General features: G+C 55.1%; 2 protein-coding genes and 1 long non-coding RNA gene across 24 annotated transcripts in view; 2 read left to right on the top strand and 1 right to left on the bottom strand.

Annotated features, from left to right (window-relative positions):
- The window catches only part of LOC309610422, a 487797-nt gene that overhangs the window by 226025 nt on the left and 240167 nt on the right, over nucleotides 1–21605 (top strand). The window lies entirely within an intron of this gene.
- On the top strand, nucleotides 62–5736 carry DDX51 (DEAD-box helicase 51; the record flags this gene model as incomplete). Of its 5 annotated transcripts, XM_082353239.1 has the most annotated exons (15): nucleotides 62–380; nucleotides 468–619; nucleotides 1646–1796; nucleotides 2107–2252; nucleotides 2339–2410; nucleotides 2506–2612; nucleotides 2775–2883; nucleotides 2959–3104; nucleotides 3251–3443; nucleotides 3525–3640; nucleotides 3721–3837; nucleotides 4026–4127; nucleotides 4241–4304; nucleotides 4404–4538; nucleotides 4779–4943. In XM_082353239.1, the coding sequence occupies 15 exons, from the start codon at nucleotides 62–64 to the stop codon at nucleotides 4803–4805; spliced, it is 1956 nt and encodes a 651-aa protein (XP_082209365.1). In that variant the 3' UTR covers nucleotides 4806–4943. The 5 variants fall into 5 exon arrangements, 4 of the variants coding, with proteins under 4 accessions (XP_082209365.1, XP_082209363.1, XP_082209364.1 ...); XR_014233876.1 differs by lacking the exon at nucleotides 2959–3104 and having other exon boundaries at nucleotides 4779–4919; XM_082353237.1 differs by having other exon boundaries at nucleotides 4026–4304; nucleotides 4779–5736.
- EP400 (E1A binding protein p400) overlaps nucleotides 17299–21605 on the bottom strand; it is a 113305-nt gene continuing 108998 nt past the window's right edge. For all 18 annotated transcript variants that reach the window (XM_082353150.1, XM_082353159.1, XM_082353158.1 and 15 more), the window contains 2 exons: nucleotides 21086–21163; nucleotides 17299–20305 (listed from right to left, as the gene is read on the bottom strand). In XM_082353150.1, coding sequence (XP_082209276.1) covers nucleotides 20033–20305; nucleotides 21086–21163 — 351 coding nt within the window. In that variant the 3' untranslated portion in view covers nucleotides 17299–20032. The remainder of the gene's footprint in view (nucleotides 20306–21085; nucleotides 21164–21605) is intronic.

The raw sequence follows: 21605 nt of genomic DNA, 5'->3' as shown, positions 1-21605 counted from the left end.
CAGCGCCCCCCCCCGGCCGTCATCGCGGCGCGCCGGGCCGGAGTGGCGCGTGGCGGCCGGCATGGCGCTCTTCCACGTCGCGCGGTACTCGGGCCCCGAGGCGGCCGGCGCGGAGGCCGAGGCCGAGGCGGACGGCCGGGCTCGCGCGCTGCTAGAGCGGCTGCGGTGCCGGGCCCGAGAGCGGCAGCTGCAGAAGCAGCCGCCGCAGCAGGAGGCCTCGGAGCCTGCGGAGGCCGCGCAGACAGCGCATGCGGCGGGGAAGCGGCGACGGCGGCCGCGCAGAACGCGGAGGCGCAAGAGCGGCGGGGCGCCGGGGAGCCCGCACGCACCTCCCTGCAAGCGGCGGAAGGCGGACGACGAGGATGAGGACGCGGGCGCAGGTGGGGCCTCGCGGGGTGGGGCGGGGCACTGGGACTCGGGACCGCGTGGGGCTGACGCGCCGCCCCGCCCCCGCTTCTGCCGCGCAGAGAGCAGCGAGGAGGCGCCGGCGGGGAACAGCGTGGGAGCCGAAGCCGCGGGGTCGCCGGAGGGCCAGGGCGGACCGCTCCCCGAAGAGGCCTCTGGTCCCCCAGCCCACGCCCTGGTGCTCGGGGGCTTCGGGAGGAGCAAGGCGCCGAAGGTGAGCGGCCCGGGGGGAGGCTGCAGCGCTGGGGTGGCTGTCGTTACCGCGGCTTGTGTTCGTGGGACGGCTTGGAGGACGGTGCTTGCGCCTGGTGGGTGTATGGTTTGTGCTCGGTGAGTGAACACCTGAGCCGGCCAACTGTTGACGTCTTAGCAGCCTTGTTTACGGTTTGAGTCTTGTGCGAAGTCGCCACTTCTACTTTCAATTTTAAGAGTCCTCTTTTTTTCCCGAAATTAGCGGGTTGATTTGGTTTCCGTGCTGCTGTCACAGAGATCTCTCTAAACAGCTTCGCTTCTTTGGTGCACATTTAAGGAGCTTCTAATCTAGCGTGCTCACCAGTCTAGCAAACAAAATGGGAGATCCAATCAGGTCTACCAGGTTCCTGGGCGAGTTGCAGATTCACGTTAGCATAAGAGATTTCAGTAGTCGAATACGTGAGCTAAAGGATGTGTGGAGGGTGAGCCTCATCACGAAGAATAAGAGAGGCTGGGCACAGGGCCCTTGGGGAGATCCACTCTGAGTTGGAATCAGAAGACAGGGATCAGCCTGGTTAAGGTGGGATGGGGGCAGGGAAGTGTGTGCCAGGGAGAGGGCCGAGTTGGGGCAAAGGCCCCGAGGTAGCAATGAGCTTGGTGTGTAAAACGACAGAGGGTTTGTATGGTTGGTGCAGAGCCAGTGATAGCAAACAAAAGCGCGGGCAGGAGAGTGCCAGGTCACGGGCACCTTGCAGGTGTAGCCTGGAGCACAGATGTCATTGGAGTACGGGTGTTATTAGGTGCGAAGGTGAGCCCCTGGGTGGTTTGGCTCAGGGAGTGGCGCTTTTCGGTAGGTATTTTTCACGCCCTCTAAAGGCTTCACGGAGAGTGAGATGTGGGCGGTCCAGGAGAAGCTAGAAAGCTTGCCTCTTTCTTGCAGCCTTTTCAGCTTGAGTGTTTTGAGTGCTTGGCTTCTGGGGCCTTGCTCTGCTGGTCTGGCGGGTTTTGGAGTATTCACCTCATCTCTTTCTCTTTCCCTTTGTGGTAGGTCCAGCCTTTCCTGCCAGCGTGGCTGGCTGAGCCAAGCTGCGTTGGAAAGAATGTCACCGAAGGCCTGGTGTCTATCGAGGATATCCCGGAAGTTCACCCGGACCTGCAGAAGAGGCTGCGGGCTCAGGGCATCTCGTCCTACTTTCCAGGTGCCCCTGCCCTGCGCAGGTGGGGTGGGGGTGGGAGCAGGGTTTCCTTCCAGAGCATCTTCTCCCAGAGCCGTGCAAGGCCATCGCTCAGCAGCTGCCCACACAGGCAGCCTGTGCACACGTCCAGTGGCAGGTGTGGTCTTGGCCTCAGCACCTTCCGACTCTCAGCGCTCCGGGAGGCTCCGGTGCTGACCTTGAGCGAGAGCCCAGCCCAGAGGTCACAGACAGGGAGGCGGCCGTCTCCGGTGCCTGTGCTAGCACTGGGTGTCCCTGCACCGACGTGACGTGCGTCTCGCCGTTCCTTGTCCAGTGCAGGCAGCAGTGATTCCCGCTCTCCTGGAGAGCACAGCCAACGGGTTTCTGGTAAGCCGAGGCGGCTACCGGCCTAGCGACCTCTGTGTTTCTGCCCCAACGGGCAGCGGGAAGACCCTGGCCTTCGTCATCCCCGTGGTGCAGGTGAGCACAGGGAGCCCTCGCCCTCCAGGCGGCTCTGCAGGCAGGGAGCGGCCCTGCTGACGCAGGTGGCGGTCCTCCCCCCGCAGGCCCTGCTGCGGCGAGCCGTGTGCCAGGTTCGTGCCCTGGTTGTGCTGCCGACCAAGGAGCTGGCCCAGCAGGTACGTGGACGCCACGCCTGGAGGTCAGACCCAGGGTCTTCGTCACTGCGGCGTGGGGCCTCAGGCCGCCCTGGCGACGGCTGCTCTCCTTCCAGGTGAGCAGCGTGCTCAGCGCCTACGCAGACGCCGCTCCTCTTCGGGTCGCCCTGCTCGCCGGGCAGAAGTCGCTGGCCAAGGAGCAGGAGAGCCTCGTGCAGGACACGTAGGTCCCTCCGGTCCGTGGGCGCCTCCGAGAGGCGGGCCCGCTCTGTGCAGCCGCGTCGTAGCCATCCGGCCCCGGGGAGCCGAGCGCTGCCGTCCACAGGGTCCCCACGCCGGGGGCGTCAGTGCGGGCGGCCCTCCTGAGCCACTCTCCGCTCCGCAGAGCAGACGGCTTCCGCTGCCTGGCAGACATCGTGGTGGCCACCCCTGGCCGCCTGGTGGACCACATCGAGCAGACCCCAGGATTCAGCCTCGAGCACCTCCGCTTCCTGGTAGGTCGCCCCCACGGAGGGAGGCCCGGGCCCAGACCCGAGGCTGACCTGCCCCGCCCCCCCCCCCCCCCGCAGGTCATCGACGAGGCCGACCGCGTGATAGACAGCATGCACCAGTCCTGGCTGCCGCGGGTGCTGGCCGCAGCCTTTCCCAGTGAGGGCACTAGGGACCCCTTTGCTCTGCTCCAGAGAACGCAGCCCCGGGCTGTGACTGCAGCCAGGTACCGGGCCCTGCACTCTGCTCTGCGCCCAGTGGGGCCGCCCTGAGCTGGTCCCCTCTGCTGTCCCCCGTCTGAGACGCTCTCCCGCCAGGCTCGGGTGGGCTGGTTGGGCTGTGCTGCTTTCCCAGCGTTCCCTCCCCTTTCAGCGTCTGCTGCCCCCAGATGCCACTGCAGAAACTACTCTTCTCGGCCACGCTGACCCAGAATCCCGAAAAGCTGCAGCAGCTCGGCCTCTACCGGCCCCGGCTCTTTTCCACGGGGTCGGTGCACGGGGGCCCCAGAGACGTGGACGGGGACGGGGACTCGGGTGGGAAGTACACCTTCCCTGCGGGGCTCACGGTGAGCAGGGCGCTTGGAGGTGGGGGGGGGGGGGCGCGTCTAGGCACCGGGCCGTGGCCAACCCCGCGCCGTCCCCCGCAGCATCGCTACGTGCCCTGCAGCCTCCGCCTCAAGCCCTTGGTCGTCCTGCACCTGCTCCTGGAGATGAATCTCTCACGGGTCCTGTGTTTCACCAACTCCCGCGAGAACTCCCACAGGTGAGGCCGGCACGGTGCGGGGGCCGGAGGGGAGAGGAGGTGGTTCCTCCCGCCCACCGGCTCCGGCCTCTCCCGCCCAGGCTGTTCCTGCTGGTCCAGGCTTTCGGGGGCGTGCGCGTGGCCGAGTTCTCCTCCCGCTACGGGCCTGGCTCCAGGAAGCGGATCTTGAAGCGGTTTCAGCAGGGGAAGATCCAGCTGTGAGTACCTGGGGAGACGGGCCGGGGTCCTGCTCCGGGGAGGGTGCTCGCGCCGCGTCAGCCTGGGGTCCTGAAGGGCGCCTCGGGCCCTCCCCAGCTCTGTGGCAGCGTCCCCAGCAGGGCGGGAAGGGGCGTGTGTCCCCGCTCCCGGCCTCAGGCAGGGCCCGCGACCCCTCGTGTCCCGCCAGCCTCATCAGCACCGACGCCACGGCCCGCGGCATCGACGTGCAGGGCGTGCAGCTGGTGGTGAACTACGACGCCCCCCAGTACCTGCGGACCTACGTGCACCGGTGCGGGACTGGCCCTGGGGAGGGGGAGGGGGTGGCCTGGGGAGAAAGCCTGGTCCCAACAGCCCTCAGGGGCTGGGGGCCACCGCTCTGGAGGGGGCTGTGCTCCGTTTCAGGGTTGGAAGAACCGCCCGCGCCGGAAAATCTGGACAGGCCTTCACGCTGCTCCTCAAGGTGCAGGTCAGCCTGCGTGGTCTCAGCAGGAGGTGGGGTGCAGGCTCGCCCTGGGGGCCCCGGCGGGGCGGGAGCGTCTTCCCCTCACGTGCTCCTTCCCTGCAGGAGAGGAGGTTTGTCCGGATGCTCAGGGAAGGCGGGGTGCCCGGGCTGGAGCGGCATGACGCCCCCAGTGAGCTCCTGCAGCCGCTGGCCCCGCGGTACCAGGAGGCCCTGTCCCAGCTGGAGAGCGCCGTCAGGGTGAGGCGCCGCGGGGGCTCGTCCCGGGACGACCGAGGTGGAGGGAAGAGACGGGCAGGCGAGGCCCGCGGCCTGGAGGGGAGGGGCCCGGCGCCGCACTCGCTTTCTGAGCGGGAGCGGGCGTGGGGCATCTCTGCCCTCGGGGGTGGAGGGCAGGGCCAGCTGCAGGGAGTGAGGGGAGGGCGGCGCCTGCCAACCCCCATCCCCCCCCCCCCCCCCCCCCCCCCCCCCCCGCTGCAGGAGGAGCGGAAGCAGAAGGCAGCCTAGGCCGGGGCTCGGGACAGCGGTGAGGGCTCCTCCCCTCCTGGCGGGGGGGCCGCCTCCTTTCCGGAAACACCCTGAGCACCGGTTGCCAGACGCACGAGCAGGAGACGGGGCTCCCTCAGCTGAGAGAGCCTCGGTCCCCAAGCACGCCGCTGCCCTGGGCCCGGCCCCCTGGACACACGGCTCTGGCCCAGGCCTGAGACCTTCCAGGGGGCACGAGGTCAGCCCCGTCGGGTGGTCTTTCTGGAAACAAGGCTCCAGCGAAACTGTTTACACTCCCCCGGAACTGACGGCGTGGCGTCTGCCATGCATTAGGCTGTAAGTCGGGGATCAGCCTTGAGGTACCTTCAGGAATTCAGTTTTTCTAACAGCGTGAGCCACCACCCTGCGTGGCAGAGGTGGCCCTGGGTCCCTCGCTGTCGGGGTGAACCGCCGGCCGCTAAGTAGCCGTCCCCCGCGAGGCGTCGCAGAGACCGGAGGATGCGCTGCGTGGTCATTGCGGCTGGACTTCACGATTAGTCACCGCGCATGTAAGACGAGCGTCCAGGAAACAGGCTTCAGAGCGCTGACCGCCGTCTCTGAGAAAGCCTCGTTTCCAAAACTCACGTGTTGACAGAGCCTTAATGGGAATGAACCGCGGCTCCTCATGTCGGCAGAATAACCGCCCATGAGTCCTGGCGTCCCGTGTGCTCGCTGTCGCCCGAGTGGACGTCATGGGGCGGAGTGGGCAGCTTACAGGAGCGCACGCGGACCAGGGCTCGGGTCGCACCAGCCCGGACCTTTCGGGGCTGTAAATGCACTCTGCGTACCGAACCTACTCACATTTCAGTCCAGGCTTCGCACGGGACCCGGGGGGATGGCACAGCCATGCACGGCCTCTGAGAGGCAGCTTACCAGTCCGTGGATTGTATCTCAATAAAGCATCTGTTTGTTTGTTTAAAAACAAATATGGACTTCTTCCCTGGTGACGCAGTGGTTAGGAATCTGCCCACCAATGTGGGGGACACGGGTTGGAGCCCTGGCCCGGGAAGATCCCACATGCCGCGGAGCAACGAAGCCCGTGCGCCACAACTACTGAGCCCGCGTGCCACAGCTACTGAATCCTGCATGCCTAGAGCCCGTGCTCCGCAACAAGAGAAGCCACCGCAATGAGAAGCCCGTGCACCGCAACAAAGGGTAGCCCCCGCTCGCCGTGACTAGAGAAAGCCCGCGTGCAGCAATGAAGACCCAACGCAGCCAAAACTAAGTAAATTTTTTTTTTTTAATAAATAAAATTAAAAAAAATAGTGAACACACACGTACCCCTGGGTGATAGGATTGCTGGAAATACCAGATTGCCTCCTCAGCCTGCCTTTTTCTTTACATTCAGTCACGCTTGTGCCAGAAGACGGGAAGAGGCCCAGGCAGGTGACTAAAGACCACAGCTGAGCCTTTTGAAGTTTTGTAATATTGATAAATGCTAACAGAACAAAGAATTCCGATGTCACCTTTACTGAGTATTGCGGAGTGGCCAGGCGCGTGGGGACAGGAGAGAACCTGCAGCGCGTGCGGTGGCCCCGAGCCTGTCCACAAGTTCTGGGAAGAGGTTCAAGTGGAGGCGGGGGGGCCGGGAGCATGCAGGCATTCACGCGGGGGCCCACAGGCGCTGTCTGCTGCCGAGGGAGACCGAGCCGAAGCACCTCGGCTGTGGCCTGCCCCGAGCCTTCCTGTGCCCTCACTTCTAAGGGGGGGGTGCCTCGGGAGTAGCAAAGTGACCACCAGGCAGAAACGGCATTGCCTGCTTTAGCCCTTCACTTTGAACTTGGAGATACAGGGCCTACCCTGCACCTGCTGGGTCTCTGGGGCCTTGGGTATGTGGGAGACGGGCGGTAGTGGTGTCTTCAAGGCAGGCTGCGGTGTGCAGGTCACTTTGCTGTTGGGTTTCAACAGCGACTCGCTGGGCATTTATCTGGAAAAGAAGAAGACTTCAGAGAAGAGTGAAGTAGCAGGAATTAACAGCGTGTAAGCCAATCAATCAATCATACTGCAAAACAAACTCATAGAAAAAGAGATCAGGTTTGTCATTACCAGAAGCAGGGGGATTGGATGAGATGGTCAAAAGGTACAAACTTCCCTTTATTAGATAAATAAGTACTAGGAATGTAGTGTATAACATGACAAATATAATTAACACTGCTGTAGGTTATACATGACGTGTATGAGAGCTGTTAAGAGTAAATCCTGGGGCTTCCCTGGTGACGCAGTGGTTAGGAATCCGCCTGCCAGTGCAGGGGACACGGGTTCGAGCCCTGGTCTGGGAAGATCCCACATGCCGCGGAGCAACTGGGCCCGTGAGCCACAACTACTGAGCCTGCGCGTCTGGAGCCTGTGCTCCGCAACAAGAGAGGCCACTATAGTGAGAGGCCCGCACACCACGATGAAGACTGGCCCCCGCTTGCCGCAACTAGAGGAAGCCCTCGCACAGAAACGAAGACCCAACACAGACAAATAAACAAATAAATAATAATTAAAGGTGCTAATAATTAAAAAAAAAAAATCCGGAGTTCTCACCACAAGGAAAACATTTTTTTTCTATTATTTAATGTTCCATCTGTGTGAGATGACGGACGTTCACTAAACTTACAGTGATAATCACTCCATGATGTGCAAGTCAGATCGTGACGCTGCACACCTTAAACATATGCAGTGCTGTATGTCAATTACATCTCAATAAAACTGGGAGGAAAAAGAAGGAAAGAGTGAAGGGGGTGCGAACGTGGCAGAGCAGCCTCGCTGGTATTCCTGCTGCCACCGCACAGCAGGGGGGGCACAGGTGCTCTGTGCTGGCAGGAACTGAGCTCACAAAGGCTCCAGGGGGACCTCAGACCCCGGAACTGCATCCCCCCCGAGGGTCAGAACTGAGCAGGGTTAGGACTGAGCAGGGCCGGGCAGGGACCCACCGGTCCAGCAGCTGTGCTGGTCATCCGACGGCCCTGGGCTGGTTGTTCGGCCCTCCTGGGGGGACCCCTCGGCCAGGCCGGCCCACGAGCACCGAGGCACGCAGATGACAGCGTGGCCTTGGTGTAACCATTCTGCCGCCCTCGCCCCCCTGGGCGCGCGGGGCAAGGATGGGGAGCGAGGCACCCGCAGGTCTCGTCACCCAGGAAAGCCCCAGGTGCTGCCTCTCCGAAGGCTGGAGGGGAGGTGCCATTCTCTGGTGCAGCGAAGGCTCCCTCCTTCTGAAGAGCAGTCTAGAATGTGCCCACCGGTGCTCCTGGGAGCGTTCCCTGTCACGTGTGTGAAGGGGGTGCTGTGGCCTGCCAGCTTCTCCTCCCCCGGGCACATCGACGCCTTCTGGTACAAGAGACAGAGGAGGAGGATGGCGAGGCCATGGCCGCAGCTCTGGACACATGTGCCGTGTCTGCGAACCCGCACCCCCAGAGCATCACGACAGAGCCAGGCATGAAAAGGCAAATAAGGGGACTGTCAGGTACCATCCAATACTCCATCTACGACTGGACGCTGGCCATCACCCCACACTCCTCTCTGTGAATCCCTATTCCCGCTCCATCCCCCCCACAGGTCTATGTATTTTATGCTTGGAATTATTTTATAGATCACCAATCATGCGTCTCTGCAATAGAAATGTGCTCCAGAATTGACCACAAGGCCCTAAGTGTTCAAAAATAATAATCTTCTAGATTGAGAAATCAGTACAATTATTATTGGTATGCAAGTAATCAAAATGACACAAGTGTATTACAGTTATGGTAAATAAGTACTAAATATAAAAAGTAAAATTTAATAGATGGAGAGGGCTAATCTGTTTTCTTCAGTTAGTTCCTATGTCCACAAGGCTCAGCGTCAACTCTATTCTTATTATTTTTCCAATTTATAAATCAAAACACTGAAAAAATCCCATTCCCATAAATAAACTGATGGCACCAGAAAGAGCTTTGTTGTCGAAACGTCACTCGATCCTTTGGTCCCTTTCTGAGCTCTGTGAGGTCTGTGGCCAAAATCTACGTCCAGCGCTCTCTCAGCTGGAAGGATGGGTCCTCCAGGTCGTGCTGAGACACAAAGCAGAAGCTGCCACCTGGAAGCCGCTGCATCCCTGCCCCCAGCCTGCCTGAGCGCGTCCTGTCCTCAGACTTGTGCCCACGGCGGGCGGGCACAGTGGGTGGAGGGACACCCTGAAGAGGCAGCTCCCCCGAAGCCATCCGCACGGCACCCCACGGAGCCTGTGTTCAGCCCAACCCTCGGAAGAACTCTCCAGTTTCCGTAGGTACCACTGAGAAGTTAGCCGTTGGTCTAACTGTCCTTCTGCAGGTGATCTGTGTGTTCCCTCCACTCCTGTGACCTCTCCTTGCCTCCCGAGTTTACCGTTGGCCTAAATGTGTCTGCGGGGAATCTTTTCTTTATCCTGTTTGAGACCTTCTGGCTTTCCTGAATCTCTGGATTGGTACCGTAAGCCGGTTCTCGAAAGTCCTCAGATATTACCTGTCACGCATTCTCTTCTGGAACTCAGCTCCGACATTAGACCTCTCACCCCTCTGCCATCTGTCTCTCCACACATCTTTCTTCCTGTTCTTTGTGTTGCAGTAGGCCAGACCTCTCTGTCACTAATTCTCAAATGTACTGTTTACTCTCCCATGAAGTTTTTAAAAACTGCAGTAGAATTTGCATACAGGGGAATTCCCTGGCGGTCCAGTGGTTAGGACTCCACGCTTCCACTGCAGGGGACACGGGTTCGATCCATGGTTGGAGAACTAAGATTCCGCGTGCCACACAGCTCGGCCAAAAAATAAAATTCAAAACGTTTTAAATTAAAAAAATTTTTAAATAATTTGCATTCAGTAAAAATCACCACCCCCCTTTTTTTTTCTGGCTGCACTGGGTCTTCGTTGCTGCACGCGGGCTTCTCATTGTGGTGGCTTCTCTTGTTGCGGAGCACAGGCTCTAGGCGCACAGGCTTCAGTAGCTGCAGCACGTGGGCTCGGTAGTTGTGGCTCACGGGCCCTAGAGCGCAGGCTCAGTAGTTGTGGCGCACGGGCTTAGTTGCTCCACGGCATGTGGGATCTTCCCGGACCAGGGTTCGAACCCGTGTCCCCTGCATTGGCAGGCGGATTCTTAACCACCGCGCTACCAGGGAAGTCCCCCAAATCACCCTTTTTGATGTATAGTTTTATGAGTGTTGACAAAGGCCTGTGGTCATGTAACCACCAACGCAATCAAGAACAGGACATTTCCATCACCCCCCAAATCCCCAATGGCTCTTTTGAGGTCAGTCCTTCCCCCACCCCCGTCCCCATCCTACCCCTGAGACCCCTGAGCTATAGTCTGACCCTATAGTTTTGCCGTCTCCAGGACGTCATATAAGTGAAATCATAGAGTATGCAGCCTTTTGTGTCTGGCCTCTTTTGCACAATACATTTGAGATTCCCCCTGCCGTCTGAGCACCAGCAGCCTGGTCCTGCTACCTGAGTGCCATGTCATCGTCCGGAGGGGCCATGGTTTGCTTCTCCATTTGCCAGTTGAATGACTCGGTTGCTTCCAATTTGGGGAGATTACGAATAAAGCTGCTATAAACATTTGCATACAGGTTATTATGTGGATGTGTGTTTTCACTTCTGTGTAAACTGTGAGAAGTGAGATTGCTGGGTCAGAGAGTAAATGATTGTTTAAGTAAAATATATAAGAAACTGCCAAGCTGTTTCCAAAGGGGCTTTACTCTTCGGCATGCCTACCCACAGAGCGTGGGAACAGGCTGCTCCACACCCTCACTAGCCACGCTCTTCACTGTTTAGCCATCCTAACAGGTGTGTCCTTGTATCTCCTTGTGGTTTTTTGTTTTTTTTTAATATTTATTTATTTATTTATTTATGGCTGTGTTGGGTCTTCGTTTCTGTGCGAGGTCTTTCTCTAGTTGCGGCAAGCGGGGGCCACTCTTCATCGCGGTGCGCGGGCCTCTCACTCTCGCGGCCTCTGTTATTGCGGAGCACAGGCTCCAGACGCGCAGGCTCAGTAATTGTGGCTCACGGGCCCAGCCGCTCCGCGGCACGCGGGATCCTCCCAGACCAGGGCTCGAACCTGTGTCCCCTGCATTAGCAGGCAGATTCTCAACCACTGCGCCACCAGGGAAGCCCTGTTTTTTAAAAAATATTTATTTATTTATTTATTTATGGCTGTGCTGGGTCTTCGTTTCTGTGCGAGGTCTTTCTCTAGTTGCGGCGAGCAGGGACCGCTCTTCATCGCGGTGTGCGGGCCTCTCACTATCGCGGCCTCTCTTGTTGCGGAGCACAGGCTCCAGACGCGCAGGCTCAGTAGTTGTGGCTCACGGGCCCAGTTGCTCCGCGGCATGTGGGATCTTCCCAGACCAGGGCTCGAACCCGTGTCCCCTGCATTGGCAGGCAGATTCTCAACCGCTGCACCACCAGGGAAGCCCCTCCTTGTGGTTTTAATTTGTATTTCCCTAATGAAAGGATACTGACATCTTTTCATGTGCTTATTTGCCATTCTTAGAGCTTATTTGGTGAAGTGTCTGTTCAAATCTTTTGTCCACTTTTAAAAATGAGTCTTCTTTCTTTTGTAAAACAAAAAAATATTTGGTTGCACCACGCTTTACTTGCAGCAGGTGGGTTCCTTAGTTGCAGCTCATGGGCTCCTTAGTCGCAGTTCGCCGGCTCCTTAGTTGTGGCATGCAAACTCTAAGTTGAGGCATGCAAACTCTAAGTTGAGGCACGCATGTGGGATCTAGTTCCCTGACCAGGGATTGAACCCGGGCCGCCTGCATTGGGAGTACAGAGTCTTAACCACTTTGCCACCAGGGAAGTTCCCAAAATGAGTTATTTTCTTGCTATGGAGTTCTGACAATTTTAAAAAAAAATAAATTTATTTATTTTCATTTTTGGCTGCGTTGGGTCTCCGTTGCTGCGCGTGGGCTTTCTCCAGTTGCGTTGAGTGGGGATTACTCTTTGTTGCAGTGCGCGGGCTTCTCATTGTGGTGGCTTCTCTTGTTGCGGAGCACGGGCTCTAGGCGCGCAGGCTCAGTAGTTGTGGTGCACGGGCTTAGTTGCTCTGCGGCATGTGGGATCTTCTTGGACCAGGGATCGAACCCGTGTCCCATGCATTGGCAGGCGGATTTTTAACCACTGTGCCACCAGGGAAGCCCTCTGACAATTCTTTACTGTGAAATGATAAGAAATATATATTGTATATTGGTCTCTGCCCCCAGCTCCTGACACAGAGCTCCTAGAACCCTTGGAATCCCCTGAGTGGCAGGGGTGCCAGGAGGGTCTTTTGTTCCAATGAGGTGACTCGTGGTGGGCTCCTGGCTGGGCGCTGGTCACCAGAAAGACCAAACTATGATCAGACGCTTGGAACCTTCAGCCTCACCTCCCCCCCATCCTCTGGGGAGCAGAGAAGGGGTAGGCACTGAGGTAATCATCAATCCGGCCCATGCAATGGAGCCTCCACAAAACCCCAGAAGGACAGGTTTGGGGGAGCTTCCCGGTTGGTGAACACATGAAGATTCTGGGAGAGTGGTGCCCAGAGAGGGCAAGGAAGTTCCACTTCCATTCCCCACACTTTGCCCTATGAATCTCTTCCATCTGGCTGTTCCTGAGTTATATCCTTTTATCATAGACCACTAACCTAGTAAGTAAACTTTTCCTGAGTTCTGTGAGCCGTCCTAGCAAATGATCCAACCCAAGGAGGGGTTGTGGAATCCTCCAATTTATAGCCAGTTGGTCAAAAGGACAGGTGACAACCTGGCACTTGTAACTGGCATCTGAAGGGGGTCGTCTGTGGGGCTGGGTCCTTAGCCTGCAGGCTCTGTGCTAGCCTCGGGCAGTCAGCATCAGAACTGGGCTCTTGAAGGACAGCCGGTCCATGTCACGGAGACCTGGAGAACTGCTTGGTGTGGGAGACCCCCATGCAGCTGGTGTCAGAAGTGTCGTGAGTAAAGGAGATGCGTTTTTTCTTTTATTTTTATGTCCTGATTACATGTGCTTCATTGGCTGCGTCTTTTGCAAATGTTTTCTCCCAGTGGCTCTTCATTCTCTCAATAATGTTTTTCACACAGCAAAAATGTTTTTAATTTTAATAAAGTTCCACTTTTCATTTTTATTGTTTTATAGATTGTGCTTTGGGTGTTGTAGCTAAGAAATCTTAATTTAACCCAAGGTTACAAAGATTTTCTCCTGTGTTTCAGAACTGTGAGTTTCACATTTAGGTCTCTGATCCATTTTGCATTAATTTTTGCATATGGTGTGAGGTAGGGATTGAGATCACTTCCACTAAGTTTTAAGTTTCAATTGTTTTATGTTTAATTTCTAGAAGAACTATTTGGTTCATTTTTTTTAATCTGCTTGGTCTCTGGTGACCCCTTGTTTCTCCTCCATGCTTGTTATTTCCTCCTTTGTTTCTTTAACCATATGAAATACATTTTGCATTTCTTATTCTAGATCCAGCAATTCTGGCGTCTTAACGTCTCTACAGGTGAGTCTGACCCTCACTCCTGAGGCCTCTTCGCTGTGTATGCTGTGATTTTCTGTCATGAGCATACATTCTGGGGGCCGCTGGCTGGAGTTCCTTGAGGCCTGGAGTTGAGGGTTCCTCCAGCCAGGCTAACATTTTCCAAGGCCAGTCCTCTGGGCTCAGACATGTGCTAATGGCTTCCCATCCCTCACTCAGTGATTATTCATGAGAACACCACCAGACAAATTCCACCATCTTCCTATTTGACACCAAGGGAACTGAGGATGAGAGGGGAACACCCTGCCCGAGCCAAGAGGCAGTTGGTGTCTTCAGCCCCTCCACTCCATCACAACTTGGGACTAAAGCCCAGAATACAGGTGATTCCCTATTTCCAAATATGTTTGTATAAAGTATGTGTATTCTATAGACAAATGTATTTTATAAGAGGCTCAGATCTCATTTTTTTCCATCATAATACATCATATAAATTCAGGGGAAACAGTTAAAAGTTTTTCAAATCACATGATCCTATATAGAATTTCTATCCAGAAGAATTGTCAAACTCAGTTTGAAGAAAAACAATTTTTTTAAAGCATTTTTAAAAAATTAATTAATTTATTTTTGGCTGCGTTGGGTCTTCGTTGCTGCGTGTGGGCTTTCTCTAGTTGCGGAGAGCGGGAGCCACTCTTCATTGTGGTGTGGGGGCTTCTCACTGTGTTGGCTTCTTTTGTTGCGGAGCGCGGGCTCTAGGTGCACGGGTTTTAGTAGCTGCGGCACGCGGGCTCAGCAGTTGTGGCTCGTGGGCTCTAGAGCACATGCTCAGTAGTTGTGGCGCACGGGCTTAGTTCCTCCGCGGCACGTGGGATCTTCCCGGACCAGGGATCGAACCCGTGTCCCCTGCGTTGGCTGGTGGATTCTTAACCACTGTGCCAGCAGGGCAGTCCCTGCACACAATTCTTAACATACATACCAAAAATCGAAAAAATCATGTAGTTGTGATTCTTTTCTGAACAGTTATTCCAGTGACTTTCCAGCTTAAAATTTGGAAGCAAATTTTCCTTAACAGGATAGCAAGTACCAATATCTTCAAATATTGATATGCTGTTCCATCATAAGTCCCACTAATTCACAATTTAACATCATATACTGGGGCTTCCCTGGTGGCGCAGTGGTTGAGAATCCGCCTGCTAATGCAGGGGACACGGGTTCGAGCCCTGGTCTGGGAGGATCCCACATGCCGCGGAGCAACTGGGCCCGTGCGCCACAACTACTGAGCCTGCGCGTCTGGAGCCTGTGCTCCGCAACGGGAGAGGCCGCGATGGTGAGAGGCCCGCGCACCGCGATGAAGAGTGGCCCCCGCTTGCCGCAACTGGAGAAAGTCCTCGCACAGAAACGAAGACCCAACACAGCCAAAAATAAATAAATTAATTAAAACTGTTTCCAGAGCTACTAAAAAACTGTCATTTACGAAATAGTTGATAAAAATATTCCTCTGGACTGTGCAGGAAGAGACAGGGTCCACTGATAGGACCGGGTGTGTGATACTAACCAGACCTGGCTTCTCTCTCTCCTGCGCCAACAGAGGCTGGGCTGTCCTCGTTTTTAGTTTCTCCATTTTCTGCAGGTACACCTTCTTTAGTCTCTTGGTTAGCCGCTTCAGCCTGTTTTCCCTTTGCTCCCCTTTTCCCTTTTGTTTGCACCTTTTTTTGTCTGAAGATTTATTCTTTCCTGCCGCCTTTTTGGGCTTCGTTCCCACTTTTGCAGCCGGTTTAGCTGACAACCTTTAAAGGAGAAAGTCGTATTTCTCTTGCTACCTTGACGTGAACATTAAGTAGACACTTTTATAAATAAACGAACATCCTGTCTACCTGCTTGGCAAAAGCTTACAGAAATGCGTGCGCAATACCTCTGTGTCACCGTGTAGGCGTTGGGCATCCCCACTCAACGCACGAAGCACCCAGGAATCGTCAAGACCCAACACCACAACTGGAAGCCAGTCACGTGGGCTGAGAGGTGCTCCACCTTCTCACGTGTCATTGGCGGACGCCGGCCCCGTGAAGCCCGGGGAACTGACCGGGGAGCTGGAGCTTGGCGCGCGAGCTGCGAGCTTCGCGTAGCCAAAGCCGTTTTCGGCGAGGAAGGGATCCTCACTCAGCTCTGGGGCCGGGTTGTGAAGTGTCTGCTAGGCCGCGCGGCCTTCGGGCTTGAGGGCAAAGCTGAGCGCCGTTCTCGCTCTCCGTCCTGGGAAAGGCCTCCGGGGGCAGGGGTGGCGAGGCGCCTCTCCCGACAGACGCCCCGGCGGGGCCGGCTGAGGAGACGCCGCAGCCCAGACTCCACTCCGCCTCCCGGGTGTGGGGCGGGGACACCCCGACCAGCGGCCCCTCCAGACACGCGGCGCCGGCGGCGTCAGCACCGCGGACAGCGGCCTCCCGGGGCCGGCGGGGCGGGGGTCAGCGGCGAGGGTCACAGGGGCGCGGGGGCGTTGAGGGGGAGGTGGACCGGGGGAACGCGGGGGCAACGGGCGGGCGGGGAGGCCGAAGGAGAGCCGCACGGCCCTGAGCGTCCGCCCCCGCCCCGGCGCGGACAGGCTGCGGGCCCTCACCGCGGCGGGCGGGCGGGCGACGCGGCGGAGAGTGCCAGAAGGGGACGAGAGCGGCGGCGGCCGAGGGCTGGCCCGACCCACCCGACCCACCCGACCCACCCGACCGGACCCGACCTGAGCCGGCGGCCAGCCTGGCCCCAGTGCGCAGGCGCGGCGCCGGCCGATCGGCGCGGGCAGGCGGGGCGAGGGCGGGAGGACCGGAAGCAGCGGCGGCTGAGGCGGGACCTGCGCCCGAGGCCCCCGGCCCGCGCCTGCGCACTCCCCCGGCTTCCTTCGCTGGCGGTCACCTGCGCGCCAGCCTCCGCTCGTTCCTCCCGTTCGCCTGCAACCTTCCGTCCACCCGTCCGTCCGCTCCTCCCCTGCCCACCCACCCCCTCATCGCACACTTAACTGCCTGTTGCGTTGACCAAGCACGTCCTGTCCTTGCCCTGGCAGGACCTGCGGTCTAGGGAGAAGGGGGCACACGTCGGCAAATGGATGCCCGCTTAGAGGAAGTAGGGCCGAGCGGCTGAGAAAAGGAGGTGGAGGTTGAGTGCCCATTTTAGGTTGGGGGGCGGCAGTCAGAAAATGCCTCCTAGGCTGTCGAGCTGGGATCTGAAGACCCACAAGGATGGCTTTTCCCCCTGCTTGTGACCAGGGAGATGGTCCAGCGGGTCTGTCCCTGGTTTCACTCTGGCTACCTTCAACCACCACCTCCCCTGCAGACACGGGGAGCTTTCAAACTTGTAAGTCAAGCTGTCTTCCAGGCTTCTGCTTAGCATGAAGTCCAGATCGCCGGCCGTGACCTTGTCCCTGTTCCTTCATGGTGCTGACACCGTCCTGAATCATTTTATCGTTCTGTCTGGACTACTAGAATGTAAACTCCTTTTCTACTTTGCTCGTAGCTATAGCTCCAGGGCCTAGACACACAGTATGCACTCAGTAAGCATCAGCTGAATAAACCAATAAGTTACCCATCTATCTCTCATTAGTTTTGATTTTCTTGGAAGAGCCAAGTGTTGCTTTTTCTAAAAAACTTCCACCGTTAGTGATAAAGTTGGCATGTAATATGCTTCAATAAATACTGCATAGGGACAGAACCACAGTGCAGCTGAGGAAGTGCTGCTGTCTTGTACAAGGTAGTACTGGAGAACAAGAACATTACGAAGAAAAATAAAACGCACCGGGTCCTTCCTCCCCGTGTGGCTTTGGAACACGGCGGCCAGGTGGACACGGTCTCTGCGGAGAGAAACGGTGATTTCACTGAAAAACTCCATCCCTTCTAGTTCTGCCTACCGTCTGGGGGAGGAGCGAGAAGAAAACCTCCAGAAGAAAACCTCTGTTCGCAACACTACTGGGTTTCCCTGTGTCTTGTTTTCTCTTCACACAAATGAAATGAATACGACTGGTATCTTATTTTAACTTGAACAGTAGCTTTCTATGAAAGACAAAACAAAAAAGCATATAAAAAGGTCAATTTATTATACCTTTTGTTTGGTGGGATATCAGTGCCCTTTAAAACCCTACTATTCAAGTACAAATGATTGTTTACAAAGTATTTACAATTTCGGTCTTCTTCCTTTATATTTTAAAACACAACAGCTATCTGGTTACAACAGTTAACAGAAAGTCCTGAAGGTGGCAAAAGGGAAAGCCTCGGCCTCAGGAGGCTGACTCCAGCCTCCTGCTTCCCCCGCCCCCCGATCCTGCAAACACCACCCCGCCTCCCTGGAACAAATGTCTCTGAATTAAAGAAACACTGGCAACTGCTTTCCATGGTGGCCAGTTCCAGTTTGACGGTGTTTTTGCCTGCTGTCTTTATATTTTATGTTCTGAAGATTTCTCTCCATCCTTACCATGCACTGGGTGCGAACCCTGTTCTACAAGGCAATGCGGGATTCTGACCACAGCAACAATCTGAGGAAGCCTGGAAAACATCGTCCTAAACAAACTCACACTTATTCTTCAATATGGAAAGTTTAACCTTTAAAACAGAAGGCGAAGAAAACAATACACTGGACCCTTTACCTAAATGACACTGTAGAAGACTATGAGGTCAGTGCTGACATCTAGATGTTACTAAATCGACTGATACCAGTAACACGATTTTCTGTCCCATATTTTGCAACAGGGAATCGCTGAAGAAAACACACTTCTTTCACTCACATAGTAAGACAGGGCAGGAGTCCCACACTGCAAATATTCAGACCCTAGTTCTGTTCTTAGAAAGCTTTTGAGAGATTTTTCTAAATTCTCTTCTAGTGTTCTAGATTAATAGAGGACTTCTACTCAGGCAGCTATGTCTAGGATATTCTAAACACTCAACATTTCACCATCATCTACAAAAGAGACCGTCAACACCCCCATGAAGGGTAAGAACAAAACCAACAGGCTGCACAAGTTAAAATAAGCTGAAAAGGGGAATTCCTTTTTAGTTCTGCACATTTGCGGATTTAAAAAAAAAAAAAGTAGGAACTCTCCTCAGTACCCAGATACGAAGCCCAGAAAGCCTCCTGCATGCCGTACTCTCTCATTACAGCACGTGCTGAACCCACAATGAACAAGTTAGAAGGCAAAGTATAGTGTTCTGTTTTGATATGTTCAATTAACTAGAACGTTAAATCCCGTCCACTTTGAACAACTGGTCTTTACTTTTTTCCAAATTTCTCACCAGGAACTCAAAAATGAGCTGCCCGGTTGACTTCACTAAGGTATCAATCGCCATATTATTGTCCACATATATTGATGGGAAACAAAAAAATTCGGGACAGGACACTTTCCTTTGTGTCATATAAAGTGATACAAAGCGGGGGGAAACCGATTGATTAAAATTAAAAATCTCTCAGTATGCCGGAACTGTTCCTAAGTACACACAGACCTAACACAACCTGATTTCCTGGACCAAAGCTGTAAAAGAGGCACAGAGACAGAGCAGAGAGGGTGTCATTAGACACGCGCCTTTTGCTTGGGTGGACACTTCCAGGTAAGCAGACATTGTCAGCCAATCAAGCCCTTTGCAGTTGCCACAGTAAAAAAATAAAAACAGCAAATACAGGGCCTCATCTTTGCCCCTCAACCACGGGCCCCCCACCCCAAGTTGCCTGGACGGCTCTCTGCTTTACGCAGAACCCCAAGTGGGCGATCTACTCACATACGAGACATGACGGTCTAGTATGAAGAGTTTACCACACCCATTTCTGTGGCTAATACTTGTAGGTGCATATACACACCACCTGTACAAGGAGGCTTCTCACCTCTGCACGTCACACCTGGGCTGGGCACGAAAGCAAAGGGGTGATGGCAGGCCGCCCCCTTAGCAAGAGTCGCGCCTCACCGAGCACTCAGCGGTGCCATCTGCAACGTGACAACACTTGCACAGCAGTCTGGGCCCCGAACCATTCCCAGACGGGAGCCTCACAAAGTTTGCTGGCGCTGCTTCAGTAGTCTAAGTCCAATTACAAGTTTATCCGAAACCTGGGGAAATATCGTGGATGTGCTGGGATGGGGAGCAGTCCCAAAGGTTCCGTTTACATGGAAACCGGTCACTCTGAGGGACGCTGCACGGGATGCTCTTTGGAATGAAAATTCAGTCACAGATCATTCCCCTTCAACACAAGCTGGGAACGCGTCATGAATGTGCTTCAATGCATGTCAGTACTAAATCTCTCCTTTAAGAGTCCAAACGAGTCACATTTTAGGAGGGAGGGAAGAAAGCACCTTGGTTTTCCCTGATCTGAGATGACCTACCTTTGATATTAGACAGTCTTTCTCCTCTTGAGGGACCATACTGCGTTTTCAGTTAGGAATAAAGAACCAGGCAGAGACAGATGCTGTCAGACCACATTTTAGCCTCATAAGGTCTATTTTATGACTCACTGCACCTTCCAAATGGTTACTTGTGATGTGCAAAAAACACTGTACACTCACAGAGAAATTCTAAATGGCTTTCAAGACCCAGCACTACTGCTCTGGAGGAGAAATTAAAAGGTAAAACATCTAGGAAAAATTGCCACCGTCACGTTTTCAGTCAGTCACATAACACATGAAAGGGGGGGTTCGCTGAGGATCGCTGCTCCAGGCGCTGGACACCCTGCATGACACTGTCCTGGGGCTCAGTAGATAAAGTCTACCCCACCTTGGCGGGACGGCGGAAGGCACGGGTGGCCCGCCTGGGGCCGCCCCCCTCTCCCGACTAGGGGCACGGAGGCTTGGTGGGCGTCTTTAGCCTGACGGCAGGGACTCTCATCTGGAGCTTGGGCTGCTGGTTCGGGCTGTCGGAGCTGGCCGGCACCTGGGCTGGGCTGGGAACCCCGGGGGTCTGCAGCTGGGCCGCCGCCGTGGTCACGACTTGCTGCTGCATGAGCTTCTGCTGGACCACCTGTGCTGTCGCTGTCACCGCGGGGATCATCTGGACCTGCTGCCCGGCTGCTGTGGCCTGGGTGAGGGTCACGGTCTGCGGGGAAGCCTGAACCAAAACAGAAACACACCCCTAGAAAACGCAGATCAGGCGACACGAAAAATTAGACATCCTTGGGGGTGGGGGTGAGAAACTTAACTGGCGCGAATGCTTCCGTGAAATGTAAAAACTACCCGACCTATCAAAATAGGACCTCTGGTTTCTAACCAAACAAAAACAGAAAACGAAATTATTGCTGCTTTTAGCTACAAGTGGATGCCTGTGGGGAAATGATGACCGGGGACTGGTGCTGCTGGTGTTCGGCTTCTAATACTATCTGGTTTCTTGAAATCTACATGCCAGTGTGATTCTGAACAAACTACAATTATTTTAAAGCACTGCTTTTATACAGCCACATTTTTAGCAGTAAAAAAACCGGTAAGAACCGAAAGCTAGGCTCTGTTGGGAAGGTAAGTCCTGGCTGTCCCCAGTAGTATTTCTACTCTAAGACCCAAGGTCGATATGAACGGATTCTGTTTTCTTTCTTCGTTTCCCTAAAACGAAGGTGTGGTGGCTTCAGCAGGCAGGAGGCACCTAAGGTTTACTGGCTGAAGGAAGGAGCCCAGAAATGAGCCCCTCAGCACGTGTGACACTGAGTCCAAACACATTTGTTCAGGTTTTTTTCCTGCTAGTCTCAAGATATCAGGTGTTTTCCCCAAAGTTAATTTTCTTTTCTGTATTATGAAAATCACAAGCGGTTCTCTAGGAATTAAAATTCTATTTCCTTGGATGAAAAGCAAGAACTCTCTTCGTGGGAACCCCCGACAGCTGCGGGTCTCCAGGTCCTACCTGTTGGGAAGCAGAGGCAACCTGCTGGATGCTGGCCACGGGTGTCTGCTGCTGGACGACTTGAGGGAGTTTCGCAACCTTGGACAAAACAAAAAAGCCAAAGGGAGACGCCAAATGAACGTGTGCGCAAAAGAGACTTCTCGCCCTCTCTCCTTCTCAGTTCTTAATGCAAAAAAAAAAAAAAAAAAAAGACGACGGTGGTCAGACGACACAAAATAGCAGTTCTCAAAAGTGTGCTCGCCTGGAACCCCGAGAGAACCAGTTATTTCACCTTTGCACTGAGTAACGACTGCCTTCCTAATCTGTAATCACATGTAATTTGAAGTTTATTATCGGTCTCGTATTTCAGACAGTCACATTTTTCTTTTATAAAAAATCACTACAAGTCATATGACAGAGTGACATGGAAGATGGGAGTGCCTGGGCACCACCCCACGTGTGCCCCCACTGTCAGGGGACCCAGACCAACACCAAGGTTCAGCCCTAGTCCAGAGACATCTACGCCCAAACTCTAAAGTGG

Source organism: Balaenoptera borealis (assembly GCF_965194805.1).
Source record: "Balaenoptera borealis genome assembly, chromosome: 14".
In the NCBI taxonomy this organism is placed as follows: domain Eukaryota; kingdom Metazoa; phylum Chordata; class Mammalia; order Artiodactyla; family Balaenopteridae; genus Balaenoptera; species Balaenoptera borealis.
Note: the sequence above shows the minus strand (reverse complement) of the source record. Positions and strands in the feature narration are given on the sequence as shown.